Below are 17859 nucleotides of genomic sequence, written 5' to 3' on the forward strand. Positions count from 1 at the left end.
AGACCCCCCCCCCACATGTAGCTTCCATGTGAAGCGCCTTAAACAGGTTGCGAACCCCCTCCAGACCTTTGCTAATGAGACTGGGGGCTCAGTTGCTCATGTTTAAAGTAACATTATGCTCTTTATGAAAGTTATGGACCCCGTCAGTGGACAGCAGTATAAAAATGGTTTCTTAATCGCATCCCTCAGTTGTGACGTCTGGTTTTAAAAAGATAGGAGGGCGAGCCATCAAAAACTGGACTTTGGGAGCTGGTTTGTAACATTGCGATGTCTTTATCCATAGTTCTTATAGAGCCTGTGGGAAATAACTAATTTGAGAAGGCTTGCATTTGCCTGACAGCCTATAATGGATCAAATAAGGCACAAGGCCAGTGTAGAGGAATAATTGTGCTTCCTACGTTGGAGAACTGTAACAGTACTAAATCACTTCATGTTTCTAAAACAAGATGTGATGTACTTTTACCGTCTTTTTGCTGTCACATTAACTAGAAAAACTTCATGCTCATCTTGTTCCCAGTTTTCCTGAGTTTGTAAAACACTGGAGGTTAATTTTATTTAACTATTTTATTGCACTAAGATACTAACTGAGCTATTTTTTACCTGTACACTTTAAAAATGATAGTAATGTGATGTTTTATAAAAAGTTGCCTAATTTGAATTTATGGAAGAAACAACATTGAATTATGATGCTTAAAGCCGTTGGCTTGCTTGTGGAAAAAGCTGAAATAGTAATATTTAGAAGGTGAGTAATAACTGCACATATTTAATTAGCTGACTTCCAAAACCTGAATCCTAAATGTTTTTGTCATAAATGAAGAAGTCTGGCTTATTTTCCACAGAGCAGAAAAGGTGAGCGTTTAAATCGCATTTTACTATTTTTAGATTTTAAGCTTTTTTCCCCCCAAATCACTTGATTTTCTTTCCTTTCTTTGCAGATTCGATCACTTAGATGTGACACAGCATGCTTTTCCACAAAGGTACGCTGAAGTCAAAAATATCCATAAATTTAAAAGTCTTCATGTAGTTTGATGGTAGTAAAATAAACAAATAAAAGGTTAGTCATGCAGATGCCACTGGGAGTACTGGTTTCAACTTTCAGCTGAAACCTGGAGGTGCAGGTGGTCCCAGTCCTGTACAGACACGTGTGGCATTTTGTTAAATCGTTACCAGATTTCACAGCTTAAATCCATCCTCTCATGTCTGTCACTCCTGGCAGCAGGAAGCAAAACGATCACAGAGCAGAAGACCCCGTGTATGAAAACTGCAATAATTTTACTCCTTCGATGGAGCAATTAGGAAAAAGACAGAAAGAAAGAAAGCTTCAGAGTCACTAGTTCAATGAAAAATGCTTGATTCACTCCCTCCAGAAAGCTTTTATTTAGACATAACTAATAATGCATTGGACTCCTTGTTATTTTAGCCATATTCCCAGTCTTTCACATTATTGTGTGGAAAGTTTGGCCCACTGGTCTTTACAGGGTAAAAAGGTAGACAAACATAAATCCCCCTCTGTGTGAATAGTTGATATGCTGTGTTTGGTTTTCTCCAAATGTGCTGCTGTGCTTTATGACCAAGCATCTCCACTTTGGTCCTGCTTTGCTCCAGAAGTCTTGAGTCTTTTTCGAGAGAAGAGGCTTCCTCCCAGCAACCTTTCCAAACAAGCCATAAACTTTGACATTTAACATGTTAACTGAGGCCTGCAGAGACTGAGCTGGACCTCTAGGTTTTTTTTTCCCACAGTTTCTGACCTTGGGGTGAATTTGCTGGCATGTCCACTCCTGACATGATTGTGTTATTGTGTTAACACACACCTGAAAGCTCCACACCTGCAAACTGCCAAACTTCTGCTTTTGCAGAGGTGCAGATAGTTGGTGATGATCAGTTAATCAAGTGCATTTAACTAACAGCACCTGGCTGATAAGTACTCTCTTATTTCCTAATGAAGGAGTAAGGGTGGATTTAGTTTTTCACAGGACTAAAAAGAATCCTGTGGAAAATTTCTCTTTCACACCACTGTGTAGGTTTCTCCTGTCGTTTTGTTTCACGGTTACACTTGGAGATTGGATTTTATTAATCCACTTTTCTCCTCCACTTGACAACAATGTCTTGTGCATTTGGCATCTCACTGCTCAGTGTTACCGCAGGTTATATTTGACCTCTGCTGACGGCTGCATCATATCCTCAGATAACAGCTGCCTCTCCACTTAGATTCACACCAGCCAGAATTAGAAATGAGAGAACAGACAAGGAGAGGAGCATTTACAGTCTCCTCCATGCTGACCTGCAGTAACCCATAGAAAAGTGCTGCTCACAGTACATCCTTCTTCTCACCTTCAGGAAGGGAACCATAATCTCTGTCATACTCAGAGGCCTGAACATGAATAAGTGTCTTCAGGACTTAGAGGTAAGAGATGGATGAGAATCTGAGGGCTTGTTTTAACATAACAGATACTGTCTTGATGAAAGATTGTCATCCATGTTCAGCGTTGGTAGAATCCAATGGATTCTGACAAAGATGATATGGATTGTATGCATGTATATATTGTAACAAGAGGGGAATAACAGCTATTAATTGTAGTGTCATTAAAAACCAAGGTTCAGTAGTGTCCAATGCTAATTTATGGGAGGCTGCAGTCTGTGATCACTCTGTATGTAAAAGATGGATGTAGCCAACATGAAGTCCAACTCTACCCCAAAGATGACTGAAACCTGCCGTGGTTCCATCCATGATTAAAACGCAGGAATTGTAAGTTTTGTCCATCTTTAAAATGCCTCTCTTGAGGCACTAGTGTTGCAAAAGACAACATTCATCTGTTTCTGCAAATTTCCATATAATTTAAGCACTTATTGGCATTTCATGTGTCTTTTTAAGTATGAGAATAAGAATCAAGTAAAACAAAGGCCCTCCTTTATTTTTTACCTGTGCCAGTTTCTCCACAGGTTTAGAATGAGCGTCGATATTGTCATTAATGTGAAATACTATATGTCATCCTTGTTTTGGACTGGCCCACTCTGTGTGCATTGGGAAGATTATAAACTATGTCCACTAGATGGCGAATAAAAACTGAGTTGAAACACTGCATGCACTAATCACGCATCTGCATTGCTCGTGGTACATCTGTGGAGCGTAATGCAGTCCAACCTGCAGGTTTGAGTTCCAGTCCAACGCAGCAGCAGCCGATCGCACCGATTAGCTCTTCCTCTCTGAATCAAACGTGTTAATTAGTGAAATCAGCTGCTCTCAATGTCACATACTTCAGCTCCTCCAAAAATTACTGTGACAAGCTGTGGTGCTAAAGTGTTACGTTGCACTTATCAGGTGGCAATTTTAAATTACAGTCAAAAGTGAGAAATGCACCTCGGTGCGTTGTAACCAGAGCATCTTGCACACTGTTGGATGACCACATGCCCATGACCGCATACCCAGAAAGCTCATTTACCTTTAGGATTGTGTGGTTTTATCAGTGAGGTGGAGTTGTTTTTACCTCCCAGTGTTGGCGAGTTTTTGGCAGCACTTGTACTGTACTTTGTGTCCGGTCCTTTATCTTGTCGGCAGCCAGCACGGACCGACATGTCCAATCTGAAGGGACAGAAAGGGGGTTTAAAAGGAGGTCAGGCTGGAGGTGAGTGAGTTGAAGGAAAATGACACCAGACCAAACACACCTGCTGAGTGAGTTTTCCGGTCCAGCCTAAGCATTGGGCTTGTCTCCTTCTAGGGGTGTGAGCAGAATGCTGGCATCATTAATCGCTCCAGTCCAGCTCTCTCATCACTGCCACAAGAAGTATAAACCAAGCATCACCTGCCTGAGCCTGAAAGTCTAAAGTTATTCTAAAGAAAGAAACTGATTTAAAAAAGCATTTTTATCACCAACGTAGTGATTTATTTTTTATTTTTTGGTTTGGTTTTTCTTCCCATTGGGACAAGGCTTTTTAGTGTGCAGCTAACACACTGCAGTTATATGCTGAAGAGGATGACCTGGCATCTGGCTTTGGCTTATGTGTATTAATAAAAAAATTTTTTTGTATATATCGCATGAAAAATTGTTACATCTGTTTTGCCCAATCAGTGATTTAGTAAATCTAACTTGTAAAATTGAAGTAGAAACAAAGAGCAATAAACTGTTCACACTTTCCAAATGTTATCGCTGTCAACAGTTTTCTCTGGTTGCGAGATGCCTTTAGATAGATGCATGGTATTTTAACACTGGGAAAGCCTTAATGACAGGCAGTAAATCTAACTGCAAACCATCCCTGCAGGAGGCCACATGAACACAGATGGTGGATGACTCCGAGCAAACTACTACAAGCATCAGGAGCATGTATCAAACTGCGTGTAAACATAAACATATAGTTATTAATACTTTCACATAGTGAGGAAAGGCAGCACGCTTCACTTGAGTTTCTAAAGTCACACCGGAGGTATGGAGCGTTCCTGAAGCTCGAGTTGTAGGTCGTGTGTTTTCATAGAAAACACCTACTGGACTCTGTGACGGGACCGTAAACCTGAGCCCATACGTTGCCCCTTAATGCTGCATTCCCAGCATGACTCTTCATCATCTGTGCATCACTCAGACCCGTCAGCACCTTCCTCCTCAGCTGTCAGCTTATAAGACTATAGTCTGATCTGCTGAACGCTTTTGGCTCTGCAGACTCTTTTACATTCGTTCGTGGGCCTGAGGTGATCGCCAGTGAAAATTTAACAAACAAAGCAATCCAGTTTTTTTATGCTTTTATTTGATTTCCTAAAAGGCTCTTTGTAGAATTTGGTCAGTCTCACAGCTCCACTACATTTTTGAGCATTAGTTACTAAATATATTGTTAATTTACAATATTTATTAAAACTCTAAAACTACAATCAGAGAATGCTGTATTGTTTTTTTCTTTACATATGTGTCTGCACATGTGACGTAAAATACAAGTTTCATTTACCACTGCATGATTCCAACTGCTCCTAAACCAAAACAAAGTAGTGATTAAGTACTGAGATTTAACCAGGCTAAACAAGAGAGGTGCATGCTGGCTGTGGAAGCAAGTAAAAATGGGCAAATCTCAGCATGGAGCGCTGTGTGCCCTTAAAGTTTCTAGGTCAAAAAAGAGAGCTTCTAAGAATGCACCAAAGCACTGAGACTGAAGAATGATGTGTTTGCTATGTCCCACCAGCATCTTTTATAATGTCTCCAGTGATGGTGAAAATGCTCAGCTTGAAGCTTCCCCTCCTGGCAGCTGTGTCCATCGTTTATAAATGGTCAAAAATAGTGAAGGTAAAATGCTTTGATGCGATTTTATGTCATCTAAGAAAAAAACAACCTCCATCTCAATCTAAGACACGTAACTTGATCAACATGGCCCTTCTGCAGCCAGAGAAAGATCTGGAAGCCTTTCTGAAGGCAGAGCCATAGCTCAGATAAGAGGTCCAATATGAAACAGTAAGCAGGCCAGCAAGTCATTAATGTGGTATTTATAGTCTGCAGAAATGTGAGCTTGTTAAGCACTTTGTTTGGAGCAATGTTTAAAAGTTATATCAAAGTTTTCCTGTTTGTTTGATTATTTGAAGCTGTGGAAGCCACCTCCGCTTGGTCCAGCGCTCTTCATTCATCGCAGCGTTCAGTTTGATCGCCGGTACAATCCCAGATCAGCTTTTCACAACTTAAAAGTTAAATTATCCATTAGAAACTTAGTTTTTAGACTAAAACACATCCCTTCTGGCTTTTAGGAAGTGGTTTCACGTGATCCATCTTCGGAAGTTACATGAAGGTAAGCTCAAACAAGAGATATCATCCCACATTAGCAATGTTTGCATCTTTATTTTGGTCCATTGAGGATTAAATTGAATTGTTTATTTTTTGTCATTACCGGGAAAACCAGGCTTTAGCCCTGTCCTGCGTTCAGACGAGTCAGGCAGCTGTGGAGATGAAGGTGACAACGTGGAGATGCTGGGATTTAAGTTCATGCCAGCTTCAAAGGTTGTGTGCTTTGTGAGAAATGTTCCTTCTAATTAGTGATAAAATGCTCATGTTTCCAATGTTGGCACACCCAGGTCTGACACTTTAGGGCTCCAGAAGACAAAGTGACTTCTTGACTATCACATAGATATAGATACAGTTACATTTTGATGTAAATTACTCACAAGAATGAATTCAATGCATTTTCAGACCTTTCTCCTTGAATCCTGAGAGGTTTGACACATTTAAGCAATCATGTTGGACCTGTAAATCTTTAAAGGAACACAATGAAACCAAGGGGTGTTGACTGCTTGTAGTGATGTTAAAAAGAGAAAAATCATCCTTTAATCAATGACTCAAAAGTGAAAACCAGCCTGAAAAGTTTGTTTTGTCACAACTTCTTACCAACTTTTTGGATTTGAGCATCTTGAGTTCAATAACAAGCCAAAAATGTTTTTACTGTCCCTCTATTTCCAGCAGTCCCATGATCACCCAGTGAAATATTTGCACTCTGATAGTTTCATATCAAATGTGAATCATCATCATCCTTCTCTTCCTCCCTTTTATAGCATCCCGGTGGCACCCAGCAAAGTCCTAAAATGAAATCAGGCTCCTCCTCAATAAACGCTGATTTATGGGGTGAAGTTGGAAGGGGTTGATGATATTTCAGGATCTTGCTGGCCGATTGGTCTGAGGATTCTGCATTTCCATAAACAGGAGCACCATATCCATATCTGATACCTCGTATATATACACCCCTGGGATGATTTCTTCCCACTGCCACTGGCCACTGCTGCCCTCCTCCTGGACTTTCCGTCTCGTCGTAGGTGAGACCAGTTTCCCTATCTTCCTCCTCCTCCTCCTCCTCTCTCTGCATGTCTGTACAGAGCTGGTAAACGGATATGAAACCACTGCTATGTGGAATCTTTTGGGGGAAAGCGCTAAGGTGATGAAAGTCCTGACCTCTGGGGTTTGTTAATAACTGAAGGGAAACATGAACCAGGGCGATCTGAGCGTTGTGTGTTTGAGCAGCGCTGCAGAGACTGAACGATGCTCTCATTTGATTTTGACTTTCTATGAAGATTTCTACATTTTGGGAACATTTGGCAGTTTTGGAAAGTTTTGATAAAATTTAGATGTATGAACGCAATCTGCAGAAGTCATTCTTTATTTAGTTATTTCATTAGGTTTATTTTTTTAGATGTTTAATTTCTTTTAGAAAAAAGCAAAAACAAAGCTGGGATATTTCTAATGATTTCAAGGTTAGTTTAAGAGTTTTCTGTTGCTGAAATTACTGGAAAGCATTTTATGGAACGAGTTTACTTTTCTTTCCTAAAATAATCAGAACAGTTGTTACTGCGATGCGTCTTACAGATTTATGTTTGGGAATATCTGTTCTTTTTCTGTATGTTTCTCTGTAAAAACTATTTATGAAGCATTAAAAGTAAAATCAAAGTACATTTTATTGTATTTTGTTGTTGACTGAGTTTTAAAGATCAGGATCTTTACATGTCCTGAAGGACGGAAGGAAAAAACATGGAAAAAAATGAGGTGTTATGATGGATATTAGTTTCCTTTTTGACTGTTTAGGGAATTTGTGCTCCACTGTTAAACATTTCTCAAGCTGTGAAGTCACTCTGCTATAAGCATCACAAAATGTAATTGTTTGTTACTTTTTTTTTTAAGTATATTGATTGGTAAAGCATGGAGCTGATTCTGAGTGTTTTATGGTTTGATTTGTGGACTGCACAAATATAAAAGTTCTTCTTTTTGTTTTACAGTTTTAGAAGTTTTATAGCCTAAAACTATAAACCTTCTTGCCTTAAATTAGCTTCTTTGTGTCATATTTCAGCTGGAAAACTAAACCTGTGCGTTATTCTCATTAAATATATCTTCTGAAACTTGACTCTGGGACCGGCTGCCTTGTTTTTGGGGTGTGTTTACCCGCTGGTGTTGGCCACAAAGCTGCTGCCGCAGCACATTCTGTTGGAAAGATTCTTCTCTGGGAAAGGAATTGAAGTGTTAACTCCCCAAGGATATTTAGTTATGAACCCCTGTAAAGGAGCTTATCGCAGGCGTCAGTGGCCACATTTGACCCCAACCCCAAAGTTAGCTCTGTCATCACTCAGCTGCTCATCAACTGGCTGAATAGATCATATTTCATACAAATAAGGTGTCTCATATGTTTCCAACCTGATGAGTTTTTCTTCTGTTTCTTTCTCCAAACAGATTGTGAAGAACAGAAACCGTAAACATGTCTGAGTAAGTGCTGTCTCTTCATCATATATCAGTGATTTTAGTGGAGCAAGTATTTTACTGGACTTCACTGGATCAAATGAAAATGCTGAGTTAAGACTTAAAGTTAAGAACATAAGATTACTATGGATCTTACGTAGGAAGTAAATGTTAATAGAGGAAAAGAAGGAAGGAGAGGGCAAAAGAAGAAAAAGGAGGATGGAAAAAATGGAAAGGAAGACAAAAATTGACAAAAAAGAAGGAAAAACAGAAAAAGAAGAGGATTTAGAAAAAAGGGAGGAATTTAAAAAGAAGAAATAACAAAAGCAGAAAAGAGAACAAAATGAGGAGAAAATGAAAATGAAAATACAGGAAAGAACAGAAAGAAGGAAATAAATAAAGGAGAAAATTAGAGGAATTACTAAAACAGGGAAAAAGTATGAGGAAAGGTCAAACAGACTAAAGAAAGAAAATGATCAGAAATGAAAGTGCAAAGAAGAAAATTAGGAGGGAAAACTTTAAAAACTTCATGTCATTTTCTTTCTAGCTGTGTTTGTACAGCTGTTTGAATTACTGCTGTTACAGTTGTGACAGAGACTGTTGTGTTCACTCCTCACAGAAAAAAGATGACTTCAAGCCGCAGGCATCATCTGAAGGTATGTCGTCGGCAGTCTTTCTGAGCTTTGAACGGTTTTATTACTTTAAAAAGAAAGTTGGCATGTTCTCTGTATCGACTGTAAATAAAAGATGGATGTTGATACTGTAACGTCAACCACATTAAGCAAATGGGGTTACCTAATGCTTATGTGTAGTTATTTATGAGCTAGTAAGATAATATGACAATGCAGCTGTAGTAATCTTTCTTTATTGTCACAGCAAACTGTAGATCAGTCCTTTGTGCGCTCCCCAACTCAGCTCAGATCAGCTGGTGGGGTTTCTGGTCTTCCAAGCACCTGTTGTCAACATTTAATTACACAGCGCCCTCTGGTGGACAGACTATGCAACATTGTTTGCATAGTTTTTTGTGTCCTGTCTCTTTGTTATTTTATTTTTTAATTTTCATTTATCTGTCATTATACTCACATACTGGCAAATATAGGCCAATATATCAGGAACCCAACCCTACTTTATTATCTTTCTACATACTAATGACGATTGACAAAATGACAAAATTGACAAAATGAACTCCAAGTGTTAAAAGTAACAGATAAGCCATAAACTCAACAGCAAAGTGTTTTCTGAGGTCACAGGTCAACTGACTCAAAGACTAGTTTCCCATAGACCTCTATACAGCCAAAGGTGTTTCTGCTGAACATTTTAAAGTATTCAGGTTTCACTTTCGCGCTCAACGGTTCATTACTACTGACTTCTTGACTTTTCTTTTGTCCTGCAGAGTTTGATGCTGCAGATCGCGGCGAACTGGATTGAAAAGGAGAAACAGGAAATTGCAGCCTCTAAGCAGACCTACATGGCAGAGAATTGCCCCCCTCCTGCGCTGAGTGGAGACCAGGCAACTCTCATGGTGAGAGTCAAAGCTCAACTGAAAGCTGCTGAATGGAAATCATTCTGAATATTCCCTTTATCATTATTTCATGCAGACAATGGTTCTTTTATTTGAGGATTTCCGAATTCTTGTCAGCTCTTATTTATAATATTCATTTAGTGAGGATATTTGTAACTATAATATCCTCACTAAAGATGAGTCCTAAGTAACAAAACATTGGATGTGTCTGTTCGCTCAGGAAACCTGCAAAAAGTTGCACGCCCTCATCGACAAACTTGATGAAGAGAGGTACGACCTGGAGATCAAAGTGGGCAAGGCTGATAAAGAGGTACACTTCCACCTGCTCTGCAGAACAGACTGGCAGCTTTTCACATCCACAGAACGTGTTAACCTTGAAATCACTCAGTGTGATATAGTTGTAAACAAAACAGGAAGGCAGGTTGTTCTTTCACCTTCTTTCTTGCACAAGATTTGCACAAGAGTTAAAGCATCAAGTACAAAGGTTCACTGTAATAATCAGGTTGGTAAGATTGGAGTAGGGCTACTGTATTAAAAGCCTATTTGAAGCTGAGTCAAGACAATTTTAGTTTTTATCTGTTCAGCTGCAGCTGTTTAATGTTCTGGGAGTCAATAGAGACGACATATAAAGAACAAATTGAACTCTGTGCTTGATCTACATACAAATTTGATATAATTTCAACAAATATAAATAGATGTCCCATATTAGTATCATAAATTGTTGCACATGAGAATCCACATTTCTTTCCATATTTCAAGGGTCTTTCAGAAATCATGTTATTTTCCTTAGAATTGACTGATCTGTGGTTATTTCATACCTATTAGTCTCAAATCTAGAACATTACCTCCTACAGAGCGGGTTAGATCTGCAGTGTAAGTTACCATGGTGATGTTCCCCAGGAAGAAGTGAAAGTAATACTGAGCACCAAGGTTAAATCCTGAAGTTATCTGGATGAGCACAAATCCTTTCTCTTTGTGCATGATGTCTGCTTTATTCTTTATTCTTGATATTTCCTACAATTTAGATGCATGAGAGATAATTTTTTTCTCATTAATAATGATTATTGATTAGACTGTTTTATTTTTAACATTTAAATATGGATAATAAAGTAACAACAAAATATATTGTATATTTAATTTCCAGCAAATTTTGTCATTTATTGTCACACCAAGGAATTTAATTTCACTCTATCTTAACATTTTATTTAAGTATCTAAATTTTATTTATTTTATACATAATACTTTGAATTGTCTGTTTTTCAAATTTAGTGATAATTAATTTATGTTAAGCTTTTTTTAATTTCTGAGTCCTGATCAAGTTGATCAGGTTCAAAAGTTGTTGCAAATTCTTCACAGAGCCGGAGATATTTGTGTAATCAGCAAATTAAAATAAATCAATAAATAAATCAGACATTCTAGAAATATCATTGTCTGAGTAGCAGTAGCAGTTTAGTTTTCATAAGCAGAGCCCCTCCTGCACTGCTAATGTGATAAACTCACATTACAGATAAAACACCGATGTAGGGTGCATGCAAAATGTAAAGCGTTTTCAGCGTTTCGCCGCTGGTTCTAAATGCGTCCGCACTGCTCTGCTTTCGACTTGGTTTCACCTTTAAACTGCTTGGTCGCTCGTAGATCGAGGACCTGAAAATCAAAGTGGTCGACCTGGCTGGAGTGAAGAAGCCTGCTCTGAAGAAAGTGCGCATGTCCGCCGATGCCATGCTGAAAGCTCTGCTGGGCTCCAAACACACAGTTAACCTGGACCTCAGGGCCAACCTGAAGCAGGTCAAGAAGGAGGTGAAAGAGGAGGTGAGTGTTTGCATTTAATATTTTAATTTAAGATTCATTTAGGAGGCTAGAAAGTCTTGACTGTCTCTGACTGTCACTGTTTTTCCTGCAGCCTGCAGAGGCGGTGGGCGACTGGCGTAAGAACATTGAGGACAAGGCTGACAGGAAGAAGATGTTCGAGGCCTCCTAAAGAACTGCTCGCTGCTCTTGTAGCTGTTCTGGGATGTTAGCACTTTTTATGGAATTTCTGGCATTGCTCATTGAATTGAAAAACCCCTTTTCTCATTAAATTTGTAAGTTTCAGCCTGCTTTGTTATTGTACATTTGTATAACTTTATAAATTTCAAAGGGTAAAAGCTGCTTAAACTTTTTTCATTAGTGTAACTTCCTGTTTCCATCTGTACTGATGTTCACTTTTAGCACCTTCCTGCTCCTAGACTTTTTGTAATAAATGTATTTAATTTCCTACCCCTGCTGTCGTTGGATGTTTTGTCTTTGACTCAGTGATGCACAACACTGCAAACTGAGTGCACAGCGCACTGTTTTCAAACTTTACAGTGCTGAGCTCGTCTTTCTATGTTTTTGTCCATGATTAAAGCAAATGTTGATTTGGAACAGAAACCACAGTACATTTTTTTCTGCAATGACGACATGCTGAAGTGAAGTTGTACATAAAAAAGCGTAAAAATTGAAAACAAAAACTTGCAGCTGATTGTTAACGAGTTCTGTTTGAAGGTGCTCTTTGTAGTGCTGTGCATGTCAGTGAGGGACAAGACACAATATCCATGTTTTTCCTACGGCATCATTAGTGTAGCAGTGATGTCGACTTGCAATTGGAAAAGCCATTTATCACTATATAGAAGGGGTTATAGTGTGTTCAGGGAGCTGTGAAAAGTGAATGTAATCTTTTCCTTTTTAATTCACACTTCACAGTATTTAGAAAATACAGGCCCCTCCCCCTTATAGACTGTATATAAAGCTGGACAGTGAATCTACGCTGGGTGGATTAGGGCCCTTCTATGTTCAAAGGAGTAACCTAGAATCCCACACTTTGCAATACTGAATTGATTTTATCAGACCACAGTTGCATTGTTAAAAACAGAATGCTACAGTTTCTGATGTACAAAAGCAAAAATGTCTGTGTTAGCAGGAAAGCTAACATTTACCAGAAGCAAGACAACTCCAGAAGCAGTTTCTCAATGAATCAGATAAACTGACCTGACAGTTGTCTCCTGATGTTGGGTAGATTCCCATTAAGCCAGACAGCCTTCAGTAGGTAAATGTGATATACTTCCAGTTAACCAAACTTTAAACTGAAGAAGGCTTGTGACAATATAATGATTTTATATTTTTATGGCAAGAAAGTACATCTTTATTGCCATAAGAAATGACAGGCAGTGCTATCTGTGGTCTAGTAAGACTGATGCATCTTTGCAAAGTTTGGTTATTTGATAAGAAAACTTTTATTTTTGTAAAGTTTGTTTTTCTTTTAACAGAGACATTTTTCCTTAAATCAGATCCTTTCTTCTCAAAATTACAATGTTGGGCCTAATACACTATCACCACTATCTCACACTGTGTAGAACTGTGGTCTAACCACGACAGTCTGGCTATGTTGGAAACTTGCTCTACACTTATCATTTATTAGATAAAACCTCTGCGTGACCATTTTTAGTTACAGTCTACAAAAACTGACAAAATGACAACATAACAAGAATGAACAAGAAATGAGTTCTGGAATTGAAAAATTAAAATTCATAATTTTTGTTATACATCTGAACATTACACCATAGAACTGCATACATACTGCATATACATACTGCATTTACAATACAGCTTCCCTTTTGTATATATATAGCAGAATGTAGTTGTATGTGGTCATGTGAAAGATCTCTACACTTTTTAAAAATACTTGTTCATGTAGAGTGTTTATTCTTAATTATTACTATATATATATCTATATATATATCTATTTATAGATATATATATAGATATTGAGATTTTTCTCAGATCTCTAGTAACATGATGAAGAACAGATAATACACACCTCTGACCACACGGGGTCAGCAGAGGATTTCCTGCACTGGACTTCTTTAAAGTTTTCTATCTGCAGTCCTCTGCAAACGCCATCAACTCATGAAAATGTATCCAGTCAAAATGTTTCAAAAGTAAAATTAGGATTTTCAGTCTATCAAAGCAGATCTGGGAGGACTGATCCATGACTTCTGAAACTCTTGAGTTTGGCTTTGATTTTTGACGATGATGCTAACTGACTGAACAGGATGGGTAACGTCCTGCTGTTTTTTAAGACGTTTTTTGTTTTTGTTTTTGTTTTTACTAAAAATTTTGGATTTTTGTGTTGATTACAAAACCACATTCAAATGGACATTTTCAGGTGAGTCACAGTTTTTATCATATTTGTCTTTCTTTGCCTTATATGTGAAAATGTTCACTGTTTCTATTTATTGCCGTTTTTAAAATTTCTATCTCTTTTTTCTTTTCAGTTGCTGCCAATGTAACGTGAGTATTTTAACAATGTCTGCATCCAGAAGTTCATACCACAGCAGCAGATACTGTGGATCACGGAAGTTCTGATTGTATTTTAAAGCATGTTTCTGCACAAATCTCTGAATTATTAAGGCAACGCACTCCTAATAACAAAGGGTGTATGTGCAGTTTAAGTGCATTCTTTCGTTTTGTAGATAATTGCAAAAAACCTCCAGAATCTCTGATCTATCCAACATTTACATCACAAGAAACTGCTTAAACACAGTGAAGGTTGAAGACAGACTCTATTTCAAATATTTAATGCTTTAATCTGATGCCCAAAATAAATGTTTTTTTTCTCTTTGCATCCCCTCGGTTTTGATTTCTTGATGTTGTCACAGCTGGTTTTGCTGATTTATGAATGCCCTAAACTAGAAATTATCCCAAACTTTAAGTCATATTAAGTATGATTTAAGTCTCATCATTTCCTTATCTCCCTGTGCATAGTGCCTCATGTCCAGCTGTCAGCCTGACCTGTCCCAAGGAGGACTGCTGACCGCCTTGGATTGACTATTTATGAGGTGACTGGTCAAAGGATGAAGGCATTTCAGGAGCTGATTGGCCTGGTCGGTCTCAGGGCTTCTCATGGCCATAAAAGTTGAAACCAAACCCCCGTCCAAGCCCATATATACCCCACAGAGTTAGCTTTTTAATCAGTGACTCCCTCACTGCGTCCCAGCCCTTCAGCCAGTCTCTGCCGGCCTCCTCATCATCACTTTGTAGGTGAGAAACTCTTTTACTTAATGCTTAAAGTGAAGCTGATCCTCACAGGAAATACAATTTAGTGAGTCTGGTGCAGATTAATCTCAACAGGTTAAAAAACCTTCAATATATAAATCTTGAATGAATGTATTCAATAAGAAAATTATTATGTACAGAATTACTGAATTTTTCAATCATAACTGAGTAAAGTTTTCATATTTTTTGGATGTTTCCTGTTTATATATTATGGTTTTACCATCTTGCTCCCTTACATTATGTGCATAAAACTATAAAATCTACATAAAACTACTGTAAGATTAAAAAAACAAACTAGATTTCCATATTTATAAATAAACAAGAAACTGATTTATTGTTTCAAAAATGAGTTTTCCAAACTGGTTAAATGACATTTCTATCTCGTTTTCACACTGAACATCACAATTAAGCTCCTTCTTATTTTTTAAAATTATTAACATGGTATTAAAACTCGTGATTAATGCACATATAGTTTTATTCAACTGCATTAGAATCTGTAAATAAATCGACTCAAACAGTTATCAGCCTGCAGGGTCAAAGAACTGAAAAATCAGATGGTTCCAGCACATCCACCTGAGCTCTCCTGAAAGGCAAAAGGAAAGAGAAAATGTCGCTGCACCGAGATAATGAGCGATTGTCTCTGCCAGTAAAATAATTAGTAAAATGTGAAAGTGAATGAACTACACGTGTAAAAGCCTGCAGCAGTCTGATTCAGGTGTTGTCCTAAAGTTAATCAGCTGGGATCAAATGACAGAAAATATAAATTAAATCATTTTTTTAACAGTTTGATAATTTTCACATCTCAATGTCGTCCCCTTGGATTGCATTACTCTCCGACATGTGATGGTTGACCTTTGACACTGAGCCAGGATTAGCAGTGGCCCAGCTGGCACAAGATTCACCCTGAAGTTTCTATTCTTAAATGACCAAAAATGCACAAACCTCCTGTGGAGGCTGTCGGGGGAAGTTTCCAGAGGGAGACATCAAAAAAAGAGCAGAACAAAACTGAACTTTAAGAGTATTTGTGATGTACTTATTGATTTTAACACATATTTCTACACCAAGTTGCATTTTAATAGCAAATCTAAATTTATAAAAGCGTGGCTTGTATGTCATTATCCAGATAACAGAGTCCTGTGAAAAAACATCCCACGATTCAGCCTGTAAAACCATCTTTGGTAACTGACAGGCACCCAAACCTCAGCTCACTCTCTGGGCAGTTTACTTTTTTGGGAATAGTGTTGTTTTTCGTTCACATTCATTTTGTTCTCTTTATTCTTTTTAAATCTACTTTATGGAGTTTGTAGTGCAGTAAAAATAAAGACGAGATGTGTGTGCAAAGATGAGGTCAGAGGTGACGTGATATTTGGATTCAAACTATAATTGGAATAGATTTCGAATTCCCATATTTCCTTATATTCCTAATGCTGTCAGTACAAACAAAGGCAGCAGGAAACGTAGTTTTAAACAGCTCTATATTGGATTATTATCACGTTGATCTTCAGATCAGTATATTGACCTTGAAGAAGAGTTTAGAGGTCATATGTGGTGTGACATTTAAGATTTTTATATATTATGGTACACACCACACGTTTCAGTTGCCCATGGTTAACACATGACCTCTTTGGTGGAGGTAATAAATTAATTGAATTTACTGAATGTAATCTTTTGTTACTTACATTGTCTCAAATCTTTGCTTTCATTTTCTTCTTCATTTTTTCGGATTATTACCAGAGTCAGAAACCTGAAGGAAGCCACAATGTCTGAGTGAGTATGTTTATTCTGTGTAAAACACTTTGAAAGAGCCAATCAGGATATCACATTCATCATTTTGTGAAGAGTTTACATCAGAATACTCGAATGTTGTTTTAAATATGTCGCGTCTTTATGAATTAAAGGGGAAAGAAGATGACGTCAAGCCGCAGGCATCATCTCAAGGTGAGACTCTGTTAAGATTATCAGCGCTGCATCTACGTGGCCCCAAAAGTAAATGAAGCAGCATCAAGAACAACAGTACAACACACAGCAGTAATAATGTGGAATCTCTTTGTCGTCCTCTTTCAGAGTTTAATGCTGCAAATCGCTGCCAACTTGCTCGAGCAGGAAGCTGCTGAAATCATCGTCACCAAAGAAGCTTACCTTGCAGAGAACTGTGCCGCCCTCGACCTGAGCAGAGACCAGGCAGCTCTGATGGTAAGAACGTCAACCTCACTCTTACATGATGGGCTGTTTATATGACAACAACTGCATCTGTTTTTTTCCTTTTAATTCTTGACAGGACTTCTGCAAAAAGCTGCATCAGGCCATTGATAAGATTGATGAGGAGAGATACGACACCCAGGTCAAAGTGGAAAAGGCCGACAAAGAGGTGGAGGATTGTGTGCATCTGTCCTCCTTTTAGCAGATTGTGTGCTGTAGTATACTGCGTGGGTCTGTGTTTATCTGCTCTGTTCAGCCTTTGAGCTTCTCCTTTTGACTTCAGATCACTGAACTGAAGATGAAGGTCATCGAGCTGGCCGGAGTGAAGAAACCAGCCTTGAAGAAAGTGCGTATGAGTGCCGACGCCATGCTTAAAGCTCTTCTGGGCTCCAAACACACGGTAAACATGGACCTCAGGGCCAACCTGAAGCAGGTCAAGAAGGAGGTGAAGGAGGAGGTGAGTGTTTGCAGGCTGATTGTTTAAGAGAGCTAAAAACAGTTAACTGTTGCTGATGGTGGGCTGTGTTTGTGTCCTGCAGTCTGCTGAGGTGGTGGGCGACTGGCGCAAGAACATTGAGGACAAGGCTGACAGGAAGAAGATGTTTGAGACCTCTTAAAGACTTTCTCATCCAACTTTTGTTTTGCTCATTCTGGGATGTTACAGCTCTTCTTCACTGTTGCCTCTGATGTGCAATTAAATGTTCTTTTTGGAATAAGGCAATGCTGTGAAGCTGCACTTTTTTCAAGGTCGTCTTTTTTTATTTTAACGGCTAATTTAAGTTGGGCTAATTTATACGGGCTGTTGTATATTCACTTACTCCTGAGTTCAATCAGGTTCAATCAGAAATCTAAAGCAGGAGAAGCTTCTTTCCAGGTGTAAGATGACTT

General features: G+C 38.4%; 2 protein-coding genes across 4 annotated transcripts; both read left to right on the plus strand.

The window, feature by feature from the left end:
* Positions 1 to 917: 917 nt before the first annotated feature.
* LOC113025105 (troponin I, fast skeletal muscle-like) lies at positions 918 to 11790 on the plus strand. Of its 2 annotated transcripts, XM_026172519.2 has the most exons (12): positions 918 to 977; positions 2338 to 2404; positions 5555 to 5619; positions 5714 to 5754; positions 5866 to 5963; positions 6512 to 6769; positions 8172 to 8204; positions 8797 to 8833; positions 9571 to 9699; positions 9920 to 10009; positions 11335 to 11508; positions 11600 to 11790. In XM_026172519.2, the coding sequence occupies exons 7-12, from the start codon at positions 8197 to 8199 to the stop codon at positions 11675 to 11677; spliced, it is 516 nt and encodes a 171-aa protein (XP_026028304.1). In that variant the 5' UTR covers positions 918 to 977; positions 2338 to 2404; positions 5555 to 5619; positions 5714 to 5754; positions 5866 to 5963; positions 6512 to 6769; positions 8172 to 8196; the 3' UTR covers positions 11678 to 11790. The 2 variants fall into 2 exon arrangements, with proteins under 2 accessions (XP_026028304.1, XP_080159503.1); XM_080303377.1 differs by lacking the exons at positions 918 to 977; positions 2338 to 2404; positions 5555 to 5619; ... (1 more) ...; positions 5866 to 5963; positions 6512 to 6769 and adding an exon at positions 6944 to 7204.
* Positions 11791 to 14348: 2558 nt separating this feature from the next.
* On the plus strand, positions 14349 to 17692 carry LOC113025102 (troponin I, fast skeletal muscle-like). 2 transcript variants are annotated; one of them, XM_080303376.1, is made up of 7 exons: positions 14349 to 14757; positions 16507 to 16539; positions 16671 to 16710; positions 16837 to 16965; positions 17051 to 17140; positions 17255 to 17428; positions 17511 to 17692. In XM_080303376.1, the coding sequence occupies exons 2-7, from the start codon at positions 16532 to 16534 to the stop codon at positions 17586 to 17588; spliced, it is 519 nt and encodes a 172-aa protein (XP_080159502.1). In that variant the 5' UTR covers positions 14349 to 14757; positions 16507 to 16531; the 3' UTR covers positions 17589 to 17692. The 2 variants fall into 2 exon arrangements, with proteins under 2 accessions (XP_080159502.1, XP_026028298.1); XM_026172513.2 differs by having other exon boundaries at positions 14655 to 14753.
* The last annotated feature ends 167 nt before the right edge of the window (positions 17693 to 17859 follow it).

Source organism: Astatotilapia calliptera, chromosome 7 (genome assembly GCF_964374335.1).
Source record: "Astatotilapia calliptera chromosome 7, fAstCal68.1, whole genome shotgun sequence".
NCBI lineage: Eukaryota > Metazoa > Chordata > Actinopteri > Cichliformes > Cichlidae > Astatotilapia > Astatotilapia calliptera.

Coding starts and splice junctions, on each gene's coding strand:
- LOC113025105 (XM_026172519.2), top strand. Junction 9,700..9,919: donor GAGACCAGGCAACTCTCATG/GTGAGAGTCAAA, acceptor CTGTTCGCTCAG/GAAACCTGCAAAAAGTTGCA. Junction 10,010..11,334: donor TGGGCAAGGCTGATAAAGAG/GTACACTTCCAC, acceptor GGTCGCTCGTAG/ATCGAGGACCTGAAAATCAA.
- LOC113025102 (XM_080303376.1), top strand. Junction 16,966..17,050: donor GAGACCAGGCAGCTCTGATG/GTAAGAACGTCA, acceptor AATTCTTGACAG/GACTTCTGCAAAAAGCTGCA. Junction 17,429..17,510: donor AGAAGGAGGTGAAGGAGGAG/GTGAGTGTTTGC, acceptor TGTGTCCTGCAG/TCTGCTGAGGTGGTGGGCGA.